The 18,102-nt window shown below is 55.3% G+C and overlaps 8 protein-coding genes; 3 read left to right on the plus strand and 5 right to left on the minus strand.

Annotated features, from left to right (window-relative positions):
• Positions 1-224: 224 nt before the first annotated feature.
• Positions 225-2,545, plus strand: CHC_T00008534001 (CesA-like Cellulose synthase (UDP-forming), family GT2). XM_005709891.1 is given in 2 exon segments: positions 225-2,363; positions 2,364-2,545. The coding sequence occupies 1 exon segment, from the start codon at positions 225-227 to the stop codon at positions 2,361-2,363; it is 2,139 nt and encodes a 712-aa protein (XP_005709948.1). The 3' UTR covers positions 2,364-2,545.
• A 249-nt stretch (positions 2,546-2,794) lies between these two features.
• CHC_T00000402001 (hypothetical protein) lies at positions 2,795-3,947 on the plus strand. Its single transcript, XM_005709892.1, has 3 exons — positions 2,795-2,872; positions 2,939-3,855; positions 3,923-3,947. Exons 1-3 carry the CDS (start codon positions 2,795-2,797, stop codon positions 3,945-3,947), a joined length of 1,020 nt encoding a protein of 339 aa, XP_005709949.1.
• An 879-nt stretch (positions 3,948-4,826) lies between these two features.
• CHC_T00010290001 (NADH:ubiquinone oxidoreductase) lies at positions 4,827-5,435 on the minus strand. XM_005709893.1 is given in 4 exon segments: positions 4,827-4,852; positions 4,853-5,134; positions 5,274-5,384; positions 5,385-5,435. The coding sequence occupies 2 exon segments, from the start codon at positions 5,382-5,384 to the stop codon at positions 4,853-4,855; spliced, it is 393 nt and encodes a 130-aa protein (XP_005709950.1). The 5' UTR covers positions 5,385-5,435; the 3' UTR covers positions 4,827-4,852.
• Positions 5,436-5,527: 92 nt separating this feature from the next.
• On the minus strand, positions 5,528-6,560 carry CHC_T00000403001 (hypothetical protein). XM_005709894.1 is given in 3 exon segments: positions 5,528-5,951; positions 5,952-6,182; positions 6,363-6,560. The coding sequence occupies 2 exon segments, from the start codon at positions 6,558-6,560 to the stop codon at positions 5,952-5,954; spliced, it is 429 nt and encodes a 142-aa protein (XP_005709951.1). The 3' UTR covers positions 5,528-5,951.
• A 764-nt stretch (positions 6,561-7,324) lies between these two features.
• CHC_T00000404001 (hypothetical protein) lies at positions 7,325-7,423 on the minus strand. The gene has a single exon (XM_005709895.1). The coding sequence runs from the start codon at positions 7,421-7,423 to the stop codon at positions 7,325-7,327; it is 99 nt and encodes a 32-aa protein (XP_005709952.1).
• Positions 7,424-7,428: 5 nt separating this feature from the next.
• On the plus strand, positions 7,429-7,536 carry CHC_T00000405001 (hypothetical protein). Its single transcript, XM_005709896.1, has one exon. The coding sequence runs from the start codon at positions 7,429-7,431 to the stop codon at positions 7,534-7,536; it is 108 nt and encodes a 35-aa protein (XP_005709953.1).
• Positions 7,537-7,653: 117 nt separating this feature from the next.
• CHC_T00000406001 (hypothetical protein) lies at positions 7,654-8,588 on the minus strand. XM_005709897.1 is given in 2 exon segments: positions 7,654-7,955; positions 7,956-8,588. 1 exon segment carries the CDS (start codon positions 8,586-8,588, stop codon positions 7,956-7,958), a length of 633 nt encoding a protein of 210 aa, XP_005709954.1. The 3' UTR covers positions 7,654-7,955.
• A 601-nt stretch (positions 8,589-9,189) lies between these two features.
• Positions 9,190-10,216, minus strand: CHC_T00000407001 (hypothetical protein). XM_005709898.1 is given in 2 exon segments: positions 9,190-9,376; positions 9,377-10,216. The coding sequence occupies 1 exon segment, from the start codon at positions 10,214-10,216 to the stop codon at positions 9,377-9,379; it is 840 nt and encodes a 279-aa protein (XP_005709955.1). The 3' UTR covers positions 9,190-9,376.
• Positions 10,217-18,102: the final 7,886 nt, after the last annotated feature.

The following is an 18,102-nucleotide window of genomic DNA, read 5'->3' on the forward strand; positions in this document are numbered from 1 at the left end:
CCACCTCCCCCACCTCCCCCACCTCCCTCACCTCCCTCACCTCCACCATGCCCCTCCCGACGGACTCAGAACGCTTCAAGAGGCACTGGGCGGCCGGCGGCGGCCCGCGCGGCACCAAGCCCATCAAGCCCATGCTGAAAGGCGAGTGGAAGCCGTCCATGCCGGTCCACTGGCTCGAGGAGACCCGCTTTTTGCGCTACAAGTACTACCTCGTCCGCTTCCTCATGATCTTCCAATTCCTCGCAGGCATCGCCTACCTCCAGTTCCGCGCCCGCGAGACCATCGGCATCTTCGAACGCTCGCGCCGCCCGCACTTCTTGACATACCAGATATTCTTTTTCGTCTTGGAGGTCATCAGCGTCTTCAGTGTCACCTTCCGCTTTTTCGAGGCCTGGAGAGTCTGCCGCCGTAACTGCATCGACTTTAAGTACATTCCTAACCACCTCATTCACCCTATCCCCTTCAATTCTCCGAGGAATGCAGTCACCAAGGAACATTCCAACTACCCTTCTATTGGCGTCTTCATTCCTTGCTATAACGAGGACGTCGATCTCGTCCTGGAAACCCTCCTGGGCGCCGTCCATATCGACTATCCCAAACAGCTACTCACCATCTATCTCTGTGATGACGGAAAGGACGTCAGGAAACGCGCCCTCGTCTCCCAGCTTCGCAAGCGCTACAAGAACATCCATTATGTCATTAGACCGGATCACACTCATGCCAAAGCTGGCAACCTCAACTACTCCCTTGAAAGAACCACAACTGACATTGTCATCACTCTTGACGCTGACTTTGTCGCACGCCCAAACATCGCTCAGAGGCTGCTCCCGTATTTCTATGTCTGGAATCCGGACATTGAAAAATACGAATTCAACGAGACCCTCGCCGTCGTCCAGACGCCTCAGCATTTTCGCAACCTCTCCCCGTATGACAGCGACCCGTTGGACCAGCGCTCCACTTTTTTCTTTGAGCTCGTCCTTCCGGGCAAGGACTGGTTCAACGCTTCCACCATGATTGGCACTAACAACATGTTGAGTCGCGTCGCCCTCAAAGAAGCCGGCTATTACCCTTATCACTCCATCACCGAGGACACTGCCATGTCGCTGCGCTTCCACCAATTAGGCTACCGCACCTACTTTGTGAACGAGTCACTCGCCACTGGCCTAGCGACGACTTCGCTGTGGAGCAATCTCGGGCAGCGTGCGCGCTGGCTCAAGGGAGATTGGCAAATCCTCTTCAGTATGAAAGGGCCTCTCACTGCAAAGGGCCTCAGCTTACTTCAGCGATTGCTCTACGTTCACATGACGTACGCGAGGCTGATATCTGTGGTGCATTTTATGTATGATGTAGGGGCTGTGTTGCTGCTCGTGTTTGGAATTTCTCCACTGGACGCGCCAGATCCGAAAAAGTTCATCATTTTCGTCTCCATTTTCTTGATGGCTGGCATTGTGGTGCGCGTGGTCCTGACGGCTGGCGGGCATGGGCTTGACAAATCCGAGTCTGGGGCGATGGCGTTTGAGCCCATCTTCAGGTACATAACGGTGAAAGGGCTGTTTACCGCGTTGGTGAAGGGACAGGATCTCAAGTTCAAAGTGACGGACAAGTCACAAGCCGTCAAAAACGGAAACAAGAAGGAGGCGCAGGACGAGGAGGAAGAAGAAACCGAGCAATTTCAACACGATCCCAGGATGACTGTTCTGGGACGACCGTCTCCAGAGACGCCTGCACAGGGACTTGTGGGCAGTACACCGGAGAATGTCAAGCATCCGGAACCGATAGACAATCACGTTGTCCCAATTTCCGGTCAAGATGACTCGTCTTCTACATCGGAATCTGAAGATGAAGATGGGCGGGGATTTAAGAGGAGGAAAAGGGTACGAAGTGCTGAAGAAGTCCAAGAGCACCGGAGGAACATTTTCAAGAACCTGAAACGGATATGGTTCAACATTGTCATGGCGATTCTTTTGATATTCGCGATCACATACGGATTTATCAATCCTCCAACTGATACTCAAACGGTTGTAGTGGAGGTGGACGGCGTCCTCGGGACTTTTGCATACCAGAATATTCTTCCTCTCGCCATGGCCTTAGGATTTGCTATGGTGAACCTTTTGCCACATCTACTGGCAATTTACCTCTGTTTCATTCCCTATGTGTCGGGATGGGATATGGCAGACCTAGTGCATGGTCGATGTGACCAATACGCGGTGCACCCAAAGACCGGGAAGCTTTTCGTTCCTTGGTCATTCATCTCATTGTTCACGATTGCCAGAGTGATACTGATGATTGGATCGGTGGGGGCGCTGGCGTTTTTCACATTTGGAAACTCAGAGCCGGAGTTTGTTCCTCTCTCCGAGGGGTAGACGTCCGATGTGTGCTGAGTCTTCGTCTGTAGATTCCTTGTTAATCAACTGAAACTGTGTCAGGACAGGGATCAGGACAAGGATAGAGTAGTAGAGACTTTTTCGTTGAAGTCGAAATAGGTGGCTAGTTACCCATTTAGTTTACAACACTAATTGTTAACAAACGCAATTGACTGTGGAGAGCGTGACTGTGGCGGGCTGCGATTTCTTGCAGGTTAAGCGAAGCGCACTCAGGGGTAGCGATGCTACCCTTGAAGGGTACGACACAGTCGGAGAGGGTTGTTGTTGCTGTACAGTATGATACCGTGCGTGGAGCTGGGGCGATCTCACGCGCCAGAGCAATGCAGTGCAGTAAGGGCAAGGCAACGCAGGGCAACGGGGCAACGCTCGTTCACCCCTGCAGTTTCCCGTATTGGGGGGACTGCATGCAGATGGTGCCCGTCCATTGGCCAAACCAAATCGCCAGCACTGTAAGCGCCCTCTTTACAGTTGAAAAGGATCATGTGGACGTGTAAACCACGTAAACGGGCCATGACGTTGCTGTTGACAGCATCCTGACAGTGTCCTGACATCAGGACAGTTTGGCAGGAACCCATCTGGGTGCAGCCACCGACACACCCGAACGGCCAGTGCCGCGCCCGCGTCTTTCCCTTCTTACACCCGCCCGATACAGCAACGTAAACGCCCTTGCTCCCCTTCACTTCAAAACTAAAAAACCACCCTTCTCCCAGCCCCCGTCCCCTCACACCGTCCCCTCACACCGTCCCCTCACACCATCACCTCAACCCATCACCTCAACCCCTCCCTGTTACCTTGCCCCCTTCTACCACCCCCGTCAGCCACCGCCACCCCTCCTCGCAATGAGCTTCTTCGGCCGCGCCCCGCGGCAAGAAGGCGCCCCCGCGCGCAGCAAAGTCATGCACGGCCTCAAGGTGACCATGTCGCCGGCTACGTCCAAGCGCGAAATCACCGAGTCGGACGAATCGCACAGGGTCACGCAGCAGACCCTAGCGACCTGGAAAGCCGCCCTCCGCGCGCTGCACGACGCCCTCGCCACCAACGAGGCCGCGTGGAAGAACCTCTTCGCTTCATTTACCACCTTCAGCACCGCCGCCGCCGCCGTCTACTCGGCCACCGACATCGAATCCCGCGCAGTCGTCAAAGCCCTGGAGTCTGCGCGCACCGCCGTCGAGGCTCCGCCCACGGACCCCGGCTACACCCCCATGCAGAAGGTCGAGTTCGCTAGGCAGGAGCTCGCCGCCATGCTCTCCAGGATCCAAAACGCAGAGGCCCTGCACGCGAAGAGGCTGGAGACTACCAGGCAGTACAAGTATTACGACAGGAAGACCAAGCAGATGCTTGAGAATGAAGCCAAGCCGGGGAAGACCGTGTCGGTTGAGCGCCTTGAGCGCCGGACGAGGAACCAGAAGAACGTCATGGACCTGGCCATCCAGCTCAACTCCATCACCACCCAGCTGTACACGGAGCTGGAGTATATCGACATGGAGCGTCTCGCCGTCACGGATCGCAGCGTCGCGGCCATGCTAATGTTGCAGAAGTACTACTTCGACTTCCAGCCGGTGAAGGACGCCTACGCGCAAGGCGACAAGATCCGCCTCGGCCGCCGCGTCATCCCGCGCGACGAGGTCCGCCAGTGGATGCCCAACACCCTGCAACCCGCCGCCATCACCCCGCAGATCAGCAACTCGCCCATGCTGCAGCAAGGCGTCCCTGCCATCGCTACCCCCGTCTCGCCCCCGCCTAACATGCCGCCGGCCGCCATGCAGCAGCAGCCGTACCCGCAACACCAGATGTCGAATGGTGGGCCCGCCGCTTACTCGCAGGGACAAATTCTCGCGCCGCAGCCTGTGATGCAACACCAGGCGTCCGCGCCGCCAGCTCAACCGCCTGTGTATTCGCAACCTATACAGCAGCAAGCCCCGCTACCGCCGACAAATGTGCAACATGCGCAGCCGATGCCAGAACAGGCAGCCGGCTTTCCATCACAGCTTCAGCAGCAGTACTCCGCGCAGCAATTCGCTCCGCCGCAACCTGTGTCATCGCAACCTGCGCCACCACAACCTGCGCCACCGCAAACCGTGCCAACACAATCCGTGCTGCCGCAAGTTACGCTGCCCGCTGCCGTCGGGCAATGAGAGCAGCCGGGCTGATGCCCTGATGGAGATTAGGGGTTTTGAGGCAGTAGATGGCGTGCTAGCGGTGAAGGCTCGATATGTTTTGTCGGACGGGTCTGATCCTGGTTTACTGTTTCGCGCTGTAGTGTCACGCCACCTGGATTGCAGATGCGAAAGAGAGCGTTGCAGGTGCATGTAGTAAGATGTCGTACTATAAATCCACGGGCTCGATCTAATGCTGCCGTATGCCGTCGAACTCATCTCGCGCCAACAATGGAGGACTCAACGACTGTATCTGCAACTCATTTGTCTCATAGTGTGCGTTGGTCATGCGTGATGCGACGCGCCCCGCCTCTAGTCTACTATTTCGATAACGGCGGGCTTCTTTCCATCTTGCATCTCCCAAGGCTTCCAATCCGCCATGTGTGGAATGAGTTCCAGCTCGTTTTCGGCCTGCTCAATGATCTCCTGCACTTGCCCGATGTTTAGCATCGCCTCGATCTTCTCGATGTCCTCGTTTTCGGACACGACTCCAAGTCGATAATTTGTGATCTTCTCCACATTGGTGCGATACGCGGCGCTCTCGGGGAGATCCTTCACGGCTTCAAGGGTTCGCCCGTACAATTCTTTTAACGCCTACGTGTTGGCGCGCACGCATTCGCAGGATGAGTGGAGCATCTTCGTCAGTAATGGATTCGGCGAAACGTTTGGTGCATATGAATGAGAATAGAATGCGCATGGGGGCCGCAGGAGGAGGACGTTGCGCTCATCGTACCTGTCGAGGATCGTCAGGAGTTACCAGGCCCACCACGCCTGGTTCTCTGATAGTGGCCAGGTTGCGCACACGCGCAGCAGAGAATGCTCTTCTTGCAACGCACCGCAACATTGTGTTTTCCAAAGCTCAAGGACGCACAATGGATGTCGATAGCAAGGTTTCACCCCTCGAGCCACTTTCGTTCGCAAGTCGTCCGATGATTGGGATTGTGATCGTAACTCAGCCGAGGCTCTGGTGCAGAGTACTCTGTACAGTTATGATGTCGACAAATAGGCAAGAAGCCCGTCAGTTTTTACGATATTTTCAAGAGGCATAATAACACTGCCACTGCAAGTCGTTTCGGCAACGATTGCTCAATTGAAATATCTTCAAGACATGTTCCGCGTCTTCGTGTAGAAACTCTATCGCGCTTTGATGTGCAGCTATGAGACGGCCGCGTTAGATAAAATAAGCCCATGAGGAAGGGGAAAGTCCGGTTGCGATGGGAAAGAAAAAGGGATTCGAGCAGTCTGAGAGACCCGCGACAAACCGTGTGAACAGATAGCACGGAACCAACTTTTCACCATCACTGAACGTGAAAGTAGCAATATGACACCAGTGTAACCCTTGGCACCACGCCCAAAAATCTCTGTTCGTGCATTGATTGAACACGCTCAACCACATCCTCTTCAACGATTCTCACCACGCCCGTAAGCTCTTGACTTTCGCGATGACGGCTTTTATCGTTTCAATTGAATGATCTTTCAACGCGAGGGATATCAGCAGCGGCTTTGCACAGCCGTCATTTTCGATCAGTTCGAGCACCTGACGGGCGCAAAGTTCCAGCTCAGGAACTTCGCGTTTGCCCATCAATACTGTGACGCTGTAAGACTGCGCCCCCCCAATTGCGCATTCCTTTTCTGCGGAAATCTGTTCAGCATCAGTTCAGTTTAAACGCAATGGAATATGTGGTTAGTCAGCGCGCCGATCGACTGGAATTCGCAACTAGTCTTGACGCCAGTTGCTTTCTCAAATAGGCGCGACCAGTTTCATTGCGACTGTAGGTGCGTTTCTTCAGGAAATGAGAAATCACGAAATCAGTAGCCCTACCATTGTTCCCATCTTTCCCAGCTGCGTGACTATGATAAAGATGCGGTCTGAGAACGGCTGCACGACGAAGTCCGTATGGTGCCCAGCAATATCTTCGGCCCCGGTCTTTATGAAACATGCGTTGTGCTTGGCATCGTTGTCTGGTTTGGTGATGGGGATGGAAGCGCTCGCTCCTGGCGACTGAAGAGGGCCCACCATTTGATGTTTGATGTTCTTGAGTTGAGAAGCTTGTTTGATGGCGATCAAGACAAAAGAAATGTTGATATGTAGCGGAAAGGCAAAGGGCCATCATGGAAACGTTCAAAACATTTCGGAAAAACTAGTGATTGTTTCACGGTGATTGCTGCAGAACATTTGCAGTATCATACAATTGGGGATTTTACGGTTCAGGCGCGACAATGGCGCTTCAATGAGCCCTCTGGATCAAAGCGGCGGTCTGCTTTAGAAGACAGAAAGAAATGACACTCTTCGTGAACTTAAGCAAACCTTTGGCGAGAGAGTATTTGTAGTCGCTTTCTTCGCTTCTTCATATGGAGGCCTGAGTGGATCTGAAGGCTTCAAGCGATTGCCTGTAATGTTTAGAAAGAACGAGGGGCATCAAACGAGAAGCGTCACTTCTTGAAATCGATTCAATGTGTACGCAGAGATATGAAGGAGTGTCAGCGACATTAATCTCTCAACTTACGCAAAGTCCCCTTTTTTGCGTCGAACTAGAGTCTGCGGTAAGCGTTACAACACAAGGCGACAGACATCTCTTGGGCATTTTGCCTTCGAACTCACCATGCTATGGTCGGTCTCTTCGAGCAAGCTTGCTTCACCTTTACAGCTTTCTACTTCGAACTCTTTCTTGGCATTACTGGTCAATGAGCAATAATGTACAGATGAAACACGTCCAATCACTCAATAATATACAGATGAACTATTTTCTCTCACACACTGTTATAAAGCTCAACAACTTGCTCTCACGCATGCGGCAATGCGGCATTGTGTTCCTGGGCTAGTTTGAGAATGGTGCCGCCTCCTTCGCCACCATATCGCACTAACGCCCGCTCAGTCCACATCCGTAATGGCCAATCTAGCAGGCACAAACAACACTAGTATGACAGTGTCATCGCAAACCATTCATCAGCAATGCTTCTTTCCTTCTTTGTCCTCGCCTTTCTCTCAACTCTAGTCGCCTCAAATAGTCTGGCCACGGTAATATGTAATTAGAAATGCGTGTATGCTCGTAACTCATCCTTTCAGAAGGTCATCTAAACGACGGCGACTTTGTCTGGCAAGATGATACTTGTTTTTCGTGTATGTCTCTGGTTTACCCTATTTGTTTTGCCTTACACATCCACTGTCCGTCCATCTGGCACACTTGTAAATAATCTACAATGCAAATGCTCCCCCTCCTCTGCCATTTCTCTCAGTAAGGTAGCATTCCAGGGGTACAACGACACGGAAAAATGCACTAATGATGCGGTCAATGCAAGGGCAACTGAAACATGCAACGGGAAAGCGATCGCAAGTGGCAGCGGGTAAACGACTCTAGTCACGCGCGCTGTCCACAGAGAACGTTGCTCTGGCATGTCCCCAATCGCTGTCTCGTCAAGGGATATCAACGTAGTGATACCGCGAAAACCCAGAATTAGCCTGGCCACTGAAAAGGATGAGCTGAACGCAACAGCCAAGCAAGCCAACGACAAGGAAACTGAGGACGGAAAACCACATATCGATGCTATCAACGCGAACGAAAGCTGGGACAGGGCGGCTTCCCTCGAACACGTCGCTATCAATAAGCTCCATGCCGTAAAAGATCATAAACCCACCGCCATAGCTGGACAAAAAGATGCCAACCTCTTTCGGAACAAGAGCAAACGCAAGGCCAAAAGCGGCGGACAGGATGATGACGGCCAGGACAATAGAGAGGATGGGCGCGGGATAGAAGGTGAGCGCGATGCAGGTGCCCAGGACGGCGCCCGTGGCAAAGTCGGGCCCCTGGTCGCAGGCCTCGAGCACGGCGGCGAAGGTGGCGAGCGCGGACAGGGCGACGAGCAGAATGACGGGGATGTACTGCAGGCCGGCTTGCACGGCGGCGATGAAGACCAGATGACCCACCAAGGCACAAGAGATGAGGCACAACGCGGCTTTGACCAGGAAGCCGCCGAAGAAAAGCATGAGCAGGCCGGCTGGGATGTACATGAGGCGGCCCGCGGTGGGACCGTACTCGTCGATGGTCATGGCCGTGGCGGCGGGCGTGGGCGGGCGAGAGCAGGGCGGGGTAGAATGCGGCTTGTGGGGCGCGCTACGCCCATAGACGCGTAAAGGTACTGGAGTCGGGGTGTGAGCGGACGGGGAAGTAAGCGAAGCTTTTACGGTGGAACGGTATAGAACCCTTTAGGGTACTGTATGGTTGGGTGGGAGTGGATCTGGCGCGTACGGTATACAGTAACCCTGCGCTGAAGGGTAGATTTTATGGATAACAAAATACAGAAATGCAGCGAGAGATTGTAAACTCGCGAATGGTGTGCAGTTTCGCGCGATTTGGGGTGTCTCTCGACGCCTTGTTGGCGATCGCGCACCGACCAACCATGTGGCAAGATGCATATTTTTTGCGACTCGACACCACATCTCAATGGGTGGTTCCACCTTGGTGGAACCATCTTCCAGAAGATCCTTTCTAGGATACACCCCCTCTACGCATGCCCGCACGAATGCTGGTGCTGTTGCATGCTTTATTCAATGACTATTTTTGCGAATGCTATCTCAATGCTGGTGCTTGTGGTGATTCCCTCCTTCACATACCGTATCGCCTGTCGCATCCTTCCCGCGTCCCTAGCTCGACTGCGAGTCAGTTATATATTTACTCATGTTCTATACATATGTCAACGCTTTTCGCGAGACTACTAGGCTACCCTCGTGTGGCCGGCGTTCACCACGAGCTTTTCCTCGAAACGGCAAAGCACTGAGCTCCCCCAATGTCCCCCGTCCCACTCCCAAATCACGACGCACAAATCTGCGACCAAGTCTCAAATCTCATCCTCGCTCCCCTCGTCGACGTCATCTAACGGCGGAAAGTCGCCTACCGTAACCCTAGACGGCCTGACCAAGCCGCCAAAGCCCATGTCGGCCTCAAAGTAGCGCACGCCCTTAACACTACCATCGTTCCTCCCGACGGGCTCATCAAACCTAATGCCAAGCCACCAACCTTCCGGCAGGCCCTCCAGGTCCCTCCCAACAAACATAACTTCGCCCCTCTTCCCGCCGGGCACGACCTCGACCCTGCGCCCGACCTCGACCTCCGGCCTCTCCTCCGCCAAATCGACATGGTCGGTATTGCGCTTATTCATCTTTTTCGCCAGCTCTGACGTCATACTCCACTTTGGATCCTTCTCCCTCATGCGCGCCTTATACGCCCTGTACGTATTCTCGCTGCTCTCGTACTTGCCCTCCGGCAGCTCGTACTTGGGTGCCAAGGAGGTGTCCTCGAGCCAGCCCCCGGCGGACGCGGAGTGCGGGTCGTCGTCGACGAGATGCAGCCAGTCGCCCGTGGCGACGGCGTAGTCGGCGAGCGTGCGGGCCTCGTCCGCGAGCTCCGCGCGGATCGGGCCGCGCTCTGACGAGCGCAGCAGCAGGGTCATCGACGCCGGGCGTGTGCCCGTGTGCAGGTACAGGCGGTCCTTGACGGCCGAGATCGAGGCGGAGAGGTCCATGCGTAGCTCGAGGAAGCGCGTGGTTTTCAGGTTGGAGTGGTTGACATTGAGAAGCACCGTGCTCGCGGCTTGGGCCTGCCCGCTCGAACGGCCGAGCACGTAGGAGCGCACCGCGCCAGGCGTCGTCGGCGTCTCGTAGGAGCCTGGCGATGGCATTGTGGAGCAGGGAAGGAGATGGGTGCAGCGGCGGGGAGTGGAAGCGACTCGACCGACTGGAGCGTAGGCGTGCGCGGGGGGAGGGCGTGGGCTTTTGAAGAGACGCGCCTGTAGTCGCAATTGATGTTGGTGCCGGTGGCGACCAAGGTAGGCTAAGCGTACTGGTAGGGAAGGAATGGTTCAAAAGGTCCAAAACGAACAGACGAGGCTGGATTCCCGCCAAAAACTGGATGAAAACGAGGACCTTGAAGACCTTTACGGACGACTCTTTTCGCAGTGCCACCCCCCCAATAGCGCCACATTATGCGATATGTCAAGCCCTAGCACCAAATCGTGTAGTGCACTGTACTGGTATAAAATCAGCTTAAAAAGAAATTCTTACTGTAAGCCGACGTTTACTTTTTAACACCTTTATATGCATCGAGTTGGTTTTCGCGAGAATCGACAAGCAAATGCTTTTACAAAGTTTCGATTTAATGTCTACATTTAGGCAAAAAAAAGCTGGCCTCCAGACATTAGTACAGGTCCAACTACATCAGAATGAAGATAATTAAGCAGAATGAAGATAATTAAGCAGAATGAAGATAATTAAGCAGAATGAAGATAATTAACACGTAATTTTTTTAAAAAGGGGCACAAAAAACGGCCGATCTGAGACAATCTGAACCTGTGGGAAAACTGCGGAACCAAGCTTTCAGCACGTTTGTGGTATCCCAATAAAGCTCTGAATCAGGTGATAATGGCAATCGCATTTTCTTGTGGATTTAGCATGCACGTGAAGGGCTGGTGAGGTCCCGTTTTCTGCTCGTTTGGCGCGAATGGACTAGATAAAAATATACATTTTATTGCATTTATGCTCACCCTCATACTCAACACCACCACAAAGCATGTGTCTCCCCGGCAGACAGTTCCTGACCAGAAAAGCTATCTTATACCTTTCAAATCCACACCATTTACCACAGACTATGCATTATGCTTTCCTTGGTGCCGCAGCGACGCCACTTTCTTCCTAATTGCCTTGTCGGTCGGAAAATCCTCCGGAAGGGCATCATTGCTTATTTTCAAGCTCTCAATAAGCCTTTGTCTCCCAAACCGAGGCATTAACTGCTCATCGGCCACCACCAGATCCTGCTTTGGCATATTTTTGCGACATCCTCGGCCGCACCATCGCTTCCCCTCTCGCCTCTACAAGATGAGTTTGCACTGGGACGACGGCAGCTTGTCTCTCATTTCTGAACGCGTTGTGAGACTTGACTTTCTTTTCTTTCCTTACCAAACTACTGATAAACGCAATGACTTTCTGCTCTGCGGGTATGTTATATCGTCCTGGATACATGGTTTTTAGTTTTTGGATCATCCGGCTCGCGCTCATTTTGCGTCCTCCCTCTTGGTTCCCGTCATCAAACCATCCTGTGAGTTCCGTTCGATACAATGACACAGTATTGGCTCCAAGCGTGCTTCCGTGCAACGGCCTTCCAGCCCATCTAGATGATATGCAACAGGCTGTTCTAGTGCTTTCCTCAATCTGCAGACCAACGAGGGCAGGGTGTATGTCTTTGGAGACATATGTCCCAATGTCAGACGTGTTGAGCATACTGAGTGCCATCCTTATCGCTCGAAAAAGAACAGATTGGGACCCCACAGCTCCAGTACATATCAAGTAATGTGCATCGAGTGCTTTGGTCCGTCGATAGAATTTGCCGCACTTCGTGCACTGTGGCATAATTTCATCTAATTGTGCCTCCTCCGCATCACTGTTGTCGCTTTGCGGCTCATTGCAGAGCTCATTCTCAGCTTCTTCTATGTAACTTACGTTTCCTCTTGTAGTGTAATGACCGGCGCGAGCGCGCGGAGGTCATCGGACGGCCGTATACGGTATACACGTGGGCGGCTGTGCCCACGTGTAGCGAGCGCGCGCGCATGCCGAGCGGTCGTAATCTGGCATACGTGTACAGTAGTGCACGTGTCGTCCGAGCGGTAGTCTACGCGTGGTACGTGTGCGCGTTAGCACACGTGTCGTCCGTGCGGTAGTCTGTAAGCAACACGCGTGTACAGTAGTGCACACGTGTAGTAGCAGCGTCCGTGCGGTAGTAGCAATTATGGCGCTAGTTTTTTAATTGTGTACAGTACCCGGCACGCACTAGGCGGCAGGTACTGTACTACTGTACTGGGACAGGTGTCCGAGGCGTCCCTCTGCGGGGTTAAGACCTGGCACCCGTCCCCACCAGTAAACGGGGGCAAGCTCGCCCCCGTCCCTTTTGCGCCTACGTACGTCCGTTTTTGGTTGTCTGTCGCGCGCGCTGGCTTCTAACTCGTTACCGGTCGCTCCCGTTCACGCACCACGGGGCGACTGCGCGTAACTGGTCAGTGAGCCACTCCCTTTTCGCGAGCTCGTCCGATCAGTTCAATTGGGGCGTCGCGTCCGCGCCGCGTGCTCCCTCGCTAAAGCCTCCGCCTCTCAACCAACCCAGGGCGGAGAGGAGTTATCCCACATTTGGTACTCTTGTGGAGGGGATAACTCTCGAGGTTGAGCCGCACGTGTAGTCGCTCGATCGCGCGCAGAACCGTACGGACGGAAAAGGTTGAGAAATCACCGCGTCGATGGCGAAGCGTATTCGACGATGAACCGACCGGATCAAGGGGGAGACTCCGCCTCCGGGTGTCTGAGCACCCGCAGTGGCAGTGGCGCACCGCGCCCCCGGGTGGAGAACCCGGAAGCCCTGCTACGACCGCCACCGCGACCGGGCCGCACGCGAGCGTCCGCATCGGATGTTACGCCGGCCGCGTCGGCAGGCACTGAGAATCGCGTTTAATGGATGGTCGACGCGATTCAGCCGCGCATCCAGGCCTGGGTCGAGGAGTTCCTCGCTACGGAACTCCCCCAGGTAGCGCGCGTATGCCTCCACCGAACGGTGCCCGCGCTCGTGGACGGGCACGTACGCCGCGCGATCCCACCGCTTTTGGACGAACTTCTACCCGCTCAAGTCCAATGCAAGGTGGTGACCGCGCTCACCACTGTGGATGAAGAATCCCCGTCCGGTACGGCTCTAAAGGGAGCGATCAGCTCCGCCGTGGCCAATCGTCTGGCCACGACCTTCGCCGGAGCAGGAGTCGACGCACGCGAGCAGCGCGACTCAACCGCTCCGGATCCTACGCTAACGCACGCTGAACCGATCGGTGCCGCACCCGGGATCGGTACAATGGCCCCTCACCCTAAGGGTAAGACCATTTACCTCCCAGCAATTTATGGTGCTACAGGAGGGCCCACAGAAAATGGCCCTCCCGTACTCGCCGATACGGCTGGCCCCCGCGGGACAGAAAACCGCCTGGGGCGCTTCGCGACAGAAAAGCGACAGCCGTATCAGTCGAGCAGAAGAAGCGCACCCGGCGCTCAAGGCTACACCTCGGAGGGTACAGAAAACCCCTCCGAGGAAGAAGACACAAGACGTCGCCACAGGGCGACGCGCAAGAACCGCGACGGACGCTACGCGCGATACCGCGATGCCGGAGGAGGTGGATATCCCTCCGATGACGAGGACACCGAGTCGGACGGATCGCGCAGAAGCGACCGCAGAGGCCGCAATGCGCGCGACCGACGTCGGTTCCGGCGAGAAGACTCCGATCCCGAGGGCTACAGTAGCGCCGGCGGAGAAGGAGACCGCCATCGCAGAGGCAGAGACCGCCGGTCTGCCCCGAGGCGGGATCCGAAACGGTTGCCGGTGATCAGGCCGCTGAACGACCTGTTCACCAAGGCCGTCGACTGCCGCACGTATAGGCTGGAAAATCGCCGCGCGCGCTACGACGCGAGTACCGCGCGGCGAGTTGACCGTTATCAGAAGTAGTTGGACGTCCAGCTGAAAACCCACACATTCGGTGGTCAAGATCCAATCGCGGTGCTAGGGTTTCTCGCGCGCTTCAAGATGGCCTGCGACCACAATGGGGTCAGCGAAGGCGCGGCCGTATGGTGTTTCCAGTTCTATGTGACTGGGCAGGCTCACGCCTTGCTCCAGTCCAGGCTACACGGGAACACCATGGCGGTCGATGCGGAGCAGCGCGATATGCTCGAAACCTACGCGGAAGTTGTTAACTTTTTATTGCGCACGTACGCGACTGACGAAGTTATTTCCGAAGCGGTCGGTGATGTCACCTCCTTCCGGCAGAGCTCTAACACGACGGAGGAGGTGTACAGTAACCAGTTGTGGGACAAGGCGTTGCGCTGCGGAACCGTATTTTCGGACAGGCGCTTGAAGTCCCTTTTCGTTGAAGGACTTCTGCCAGCGACGTGCGCGCAGGTGCGGAATTATCTCGCGACGCATCCGGGCGTGGACTACCAAGCGGTGGCACGCTACGCGCAAGCGATAGGCGAGACGCACCGCTCGGCTCGAGGACAGGCGACCTCGCTCGCGTCGCCTCAAGCACCGTCCGATTCGGTGAGAAGATTCACGCGCAACGCGCGGACAAGGCCCATGCTGTCGGTCGAGTGCCTGTCTGAACTCCCGACAGCGCGCGGAACCGAAACGGAGGAGATACTGGCGGTGACGGACCAGTCGGCGACGCCGAGCTCGCTTAGCTCGCCGCCGACTAGCTACCATCCGTCACCTGCCTCGTCCCCGGCGGGCGCACCGATGGCGCCCGCCCAACAAGGTGACGCGCGCGCATATCCGTACGGAAGGCCAGTACAGAACCAGGGGGTCCGGTTCTTCAACCAAGGATTACCCGGGCCCCCGCCGTGTCGGTTCTGTCTGGACCTGACCCACCGACAGGACCAATGTCCTGTTGTAGTGCAGTGACCCCGCGCCCTTTATCCCTAGTCACCGCCGTCGCTGGGCCGCGCTCCCCGCCTTTGACACGTATGTCACACGTGCGCTCATCCAAAGTGTACGCGTACACTTTGGATGATACCACACGTGTACTGTGCGCGCACACTTGGGAAGGTAGATCACGTGTACCATACGTGGCCACACGTATACCACACGAGGACACACGTGTATGCCAGTCGTATGACACGTATATGATACGTGTACAACACGTGTACGACACGTATACATACGTGGTGCCCACAAGTTTCTACGCTAATTAGCGTCTAATGCCAAGTGGCAATTCTAATGACGATAATTAATTATTAATTACCAATTTAGTAACCGACGCCGACGACGGCGCTCGGCCTATATAGGTCGAGTGTCGGAAGGTGCTACAGTAAAGAGGCATCAGGTGATCGGACCCCATCTTTGGTAGGATCCTCTACGGTTCCTATCTAGTTGGCTAAGTCTGGTACCTGCACCCTTCGTCGTCATCCTTTTTCTTGTTTTCCTTTACTTTTTTCCCTATTTTCTACGTTTCTACGCTACACATCTCCTTCCTTCTTTCTTCTCCCTTCTTGTTTTGTTCTTCTCCGACGCTGTCGATAGCGGTCCGCGACGCGACCGCCACCCCCATTCCTTCTAGTTACTCGATCCCGAGTACCCCTTCACGCGCTGACCGCGACTCTACCCGCGATTCTCGCGTTACCTCTAAGCTACCACGGACAGAGGGTCCCGAACACCCTGGTGGTGAGTGGACATACCGCTTCCTTCATAGCGAGATTTACGCCCTCGTTGGCGAGTGTGTCCACTGCACTACATTTTAGTCTCCCGACCTAGAAGGAGTGGACACACGATGAACAATTCACGAAAACCCCGCCTTCCTGGCGTCAAGACTCGAGCCGCGAGCAGTACGCATAGCGATCGAGCGCAGCGCCAAGATGGGCGAGATACCCCAAGAACTACCGATCCGCTCCCGGCGGTGGCTGTGGATGCACAGCCAGATCAGGACCAACCAACTCCGATAATGGAGAAGCCCAGCGCGAGCAGCGGGGCGCGTACCCCAGACGTTGGGAAGATAGCCGACGTCGAGGCTACAGTGGTCGCCCTCGTTCGCGAACGTATACTTCATATTGAAGATACTCTCACGGTTTTGCGTGCTAAAATCTCCACGATGGAGGCGCGTCATGACCGCGCAGACGCTGAGCTACGCCTTCTACGTGGCGACGTTAACTCCGTTCTGGAGGATCTCCAGATTCCGGACGCTATCGACGGGTCAGTCACAATAACAACCCGCGATGTACTGGCTCGGATGGTCAGAAGACTCGAATCGGTCGAGGAGCAACTCCACGGCGGAGGTGACGAGGCCGACCTCGAGGAACAAGATGAACCCCGAGTTGCCAGGAAAAATACTCCGAGAGGAGGAGCTCAAGATTTCGAACGCCACATTGGCGAGCAATCGAGGAGATCTCGAGAATCGCGAAAATCGCGCAAGAGCAAGAAGGATCGCTATGATCCTGATTGGAATCCATCCCCTCCGTCCTCTGACGATTTTGACGACTGTGAGTCGGGCCCGTCGGATGACGAAGAAGCCTCAAGTAAGGATGCTGGTGAGCGCCGCAGACGAACGCGGCAAGGCGGGAGGCACGGTCGCCAGCTTGGGCAGAAGCACCCCGGACTGAAGGTGCTTCGACCCACAAATCGCCTCTTCGATGGCGCTCTGGACTATCGCCGTTACAGGCTGACAAGGCGTCACAAACGCCGAAGTGGGCGAGAAACCCGTAAAGTCAAGGATCACATTAGATCAATCCAAACGGGCGCTCCCGAACTCCGTTTCGACGGGAGTGACCCCATTAAGGTTTTGGGTTTTCTATCTCGTTTCGTCGAGGAATGTGAGACCAACTCCATGAAGGAGTCCCAGGCACTGGTAGCAGTGAAGTATTTCCTGCAAGGCCAGGCAAGAACGCAGTTCGATGCGACAAAGCAGATGGACTCCTTCGATGGAGGAATTTCGTACTGGCCCGAAGCGGTACAGTACCTGCTACGCACTTATGCGACCAACGACGCCATCAGCTGTGCAGTACTCGATCTTCGAGATGTGCGCCAGAAGGCGGAAGAATCAGAAACCCGTTACAGTGCTCGTCTGCTGGACGCGGAGTTTCGTTGCGGTAACGTGCACGACGCCGATGACCGAATTACAATGTTCATTGACGGGCTCAATCCGGGAATCCGGTCTCTCGTATCGCGATATCGTGAGACAGAACGTCGAATGAGACGAAGTCGTCGTGACGGAATCACGTTCCTGGATATCGTCCAGTATGCCCAGAATGAAGGCGATGCTCTTCGGGCCCGCTTCGGTGGCGGAAGAAACGCCGAACATGGCGGAAAAAGGCAGGTCGGCATTTTGAAGCCGCCGACCCGACCGGCGCTATCGCGCGCCGGACAACATCGAATGATGATGACAGAGTCTTCTGCTGACTCTCGGCCAGCGATGGCCGAAAACTACGCCGTAGGTGGCGAGTCGATGCACCTTATGCAAGGAGATTGGTCGTCTGTACCGACGGCGGAGCTACCCTCGACCACCGAGACGCAAACGGACGACCCGGAGTCGATGATGCTCACAAGGGGCCCGTACGGACGCGTTCCTGCCCCAGCCATCCGAGGACAGGAACAGTCACGCCATGTCCGCGCCGGCCGTCCTGGCTGGCAAGTTAACGTGCGAGGAACTCCGAACTTGGAGAGGCCACGTGGTACCTTAATTTGCCACAAGTGCTACGGGCCGAACCACATCGCACCAGACTGCGTAGTTCAACTCTCGATTGCCGAGTCATCTTGTATCATACGAAACTACGACCACCTTTCTACAGAAGAAAAGCAACGCGTACCCACGGACAGCTATTGGAAGTTACGAGCCCTTGACGAGATCGTCGACACCGGGGCTCGCGACCTCCAGAACGCGGAAGCCGCGAAAACTGACGCCCACCAAGGCGGTACAGTGTCCAAAGACAGCCAGGGAAACTAACTTCGGGAGTCCGCGTCGAAGCGGAAGCGAAAGGGCCTCCCCTGGGTACCTGGAGCCTGACGCCG

Source organism: Chondrus crispus, genomic scaffold (genome assembly GCF_000350225.1).
Source record: "Chondrus crispus Stackhouse genomic scaffold, scaffold_509, whole genome shotgun sequence".
Lineage (NCBI taxonomy): Eukaryota > Rhodophyta > Florideophyceae > Gigartinales > Gigartinaceae > Chondrus > Chondrus crispus.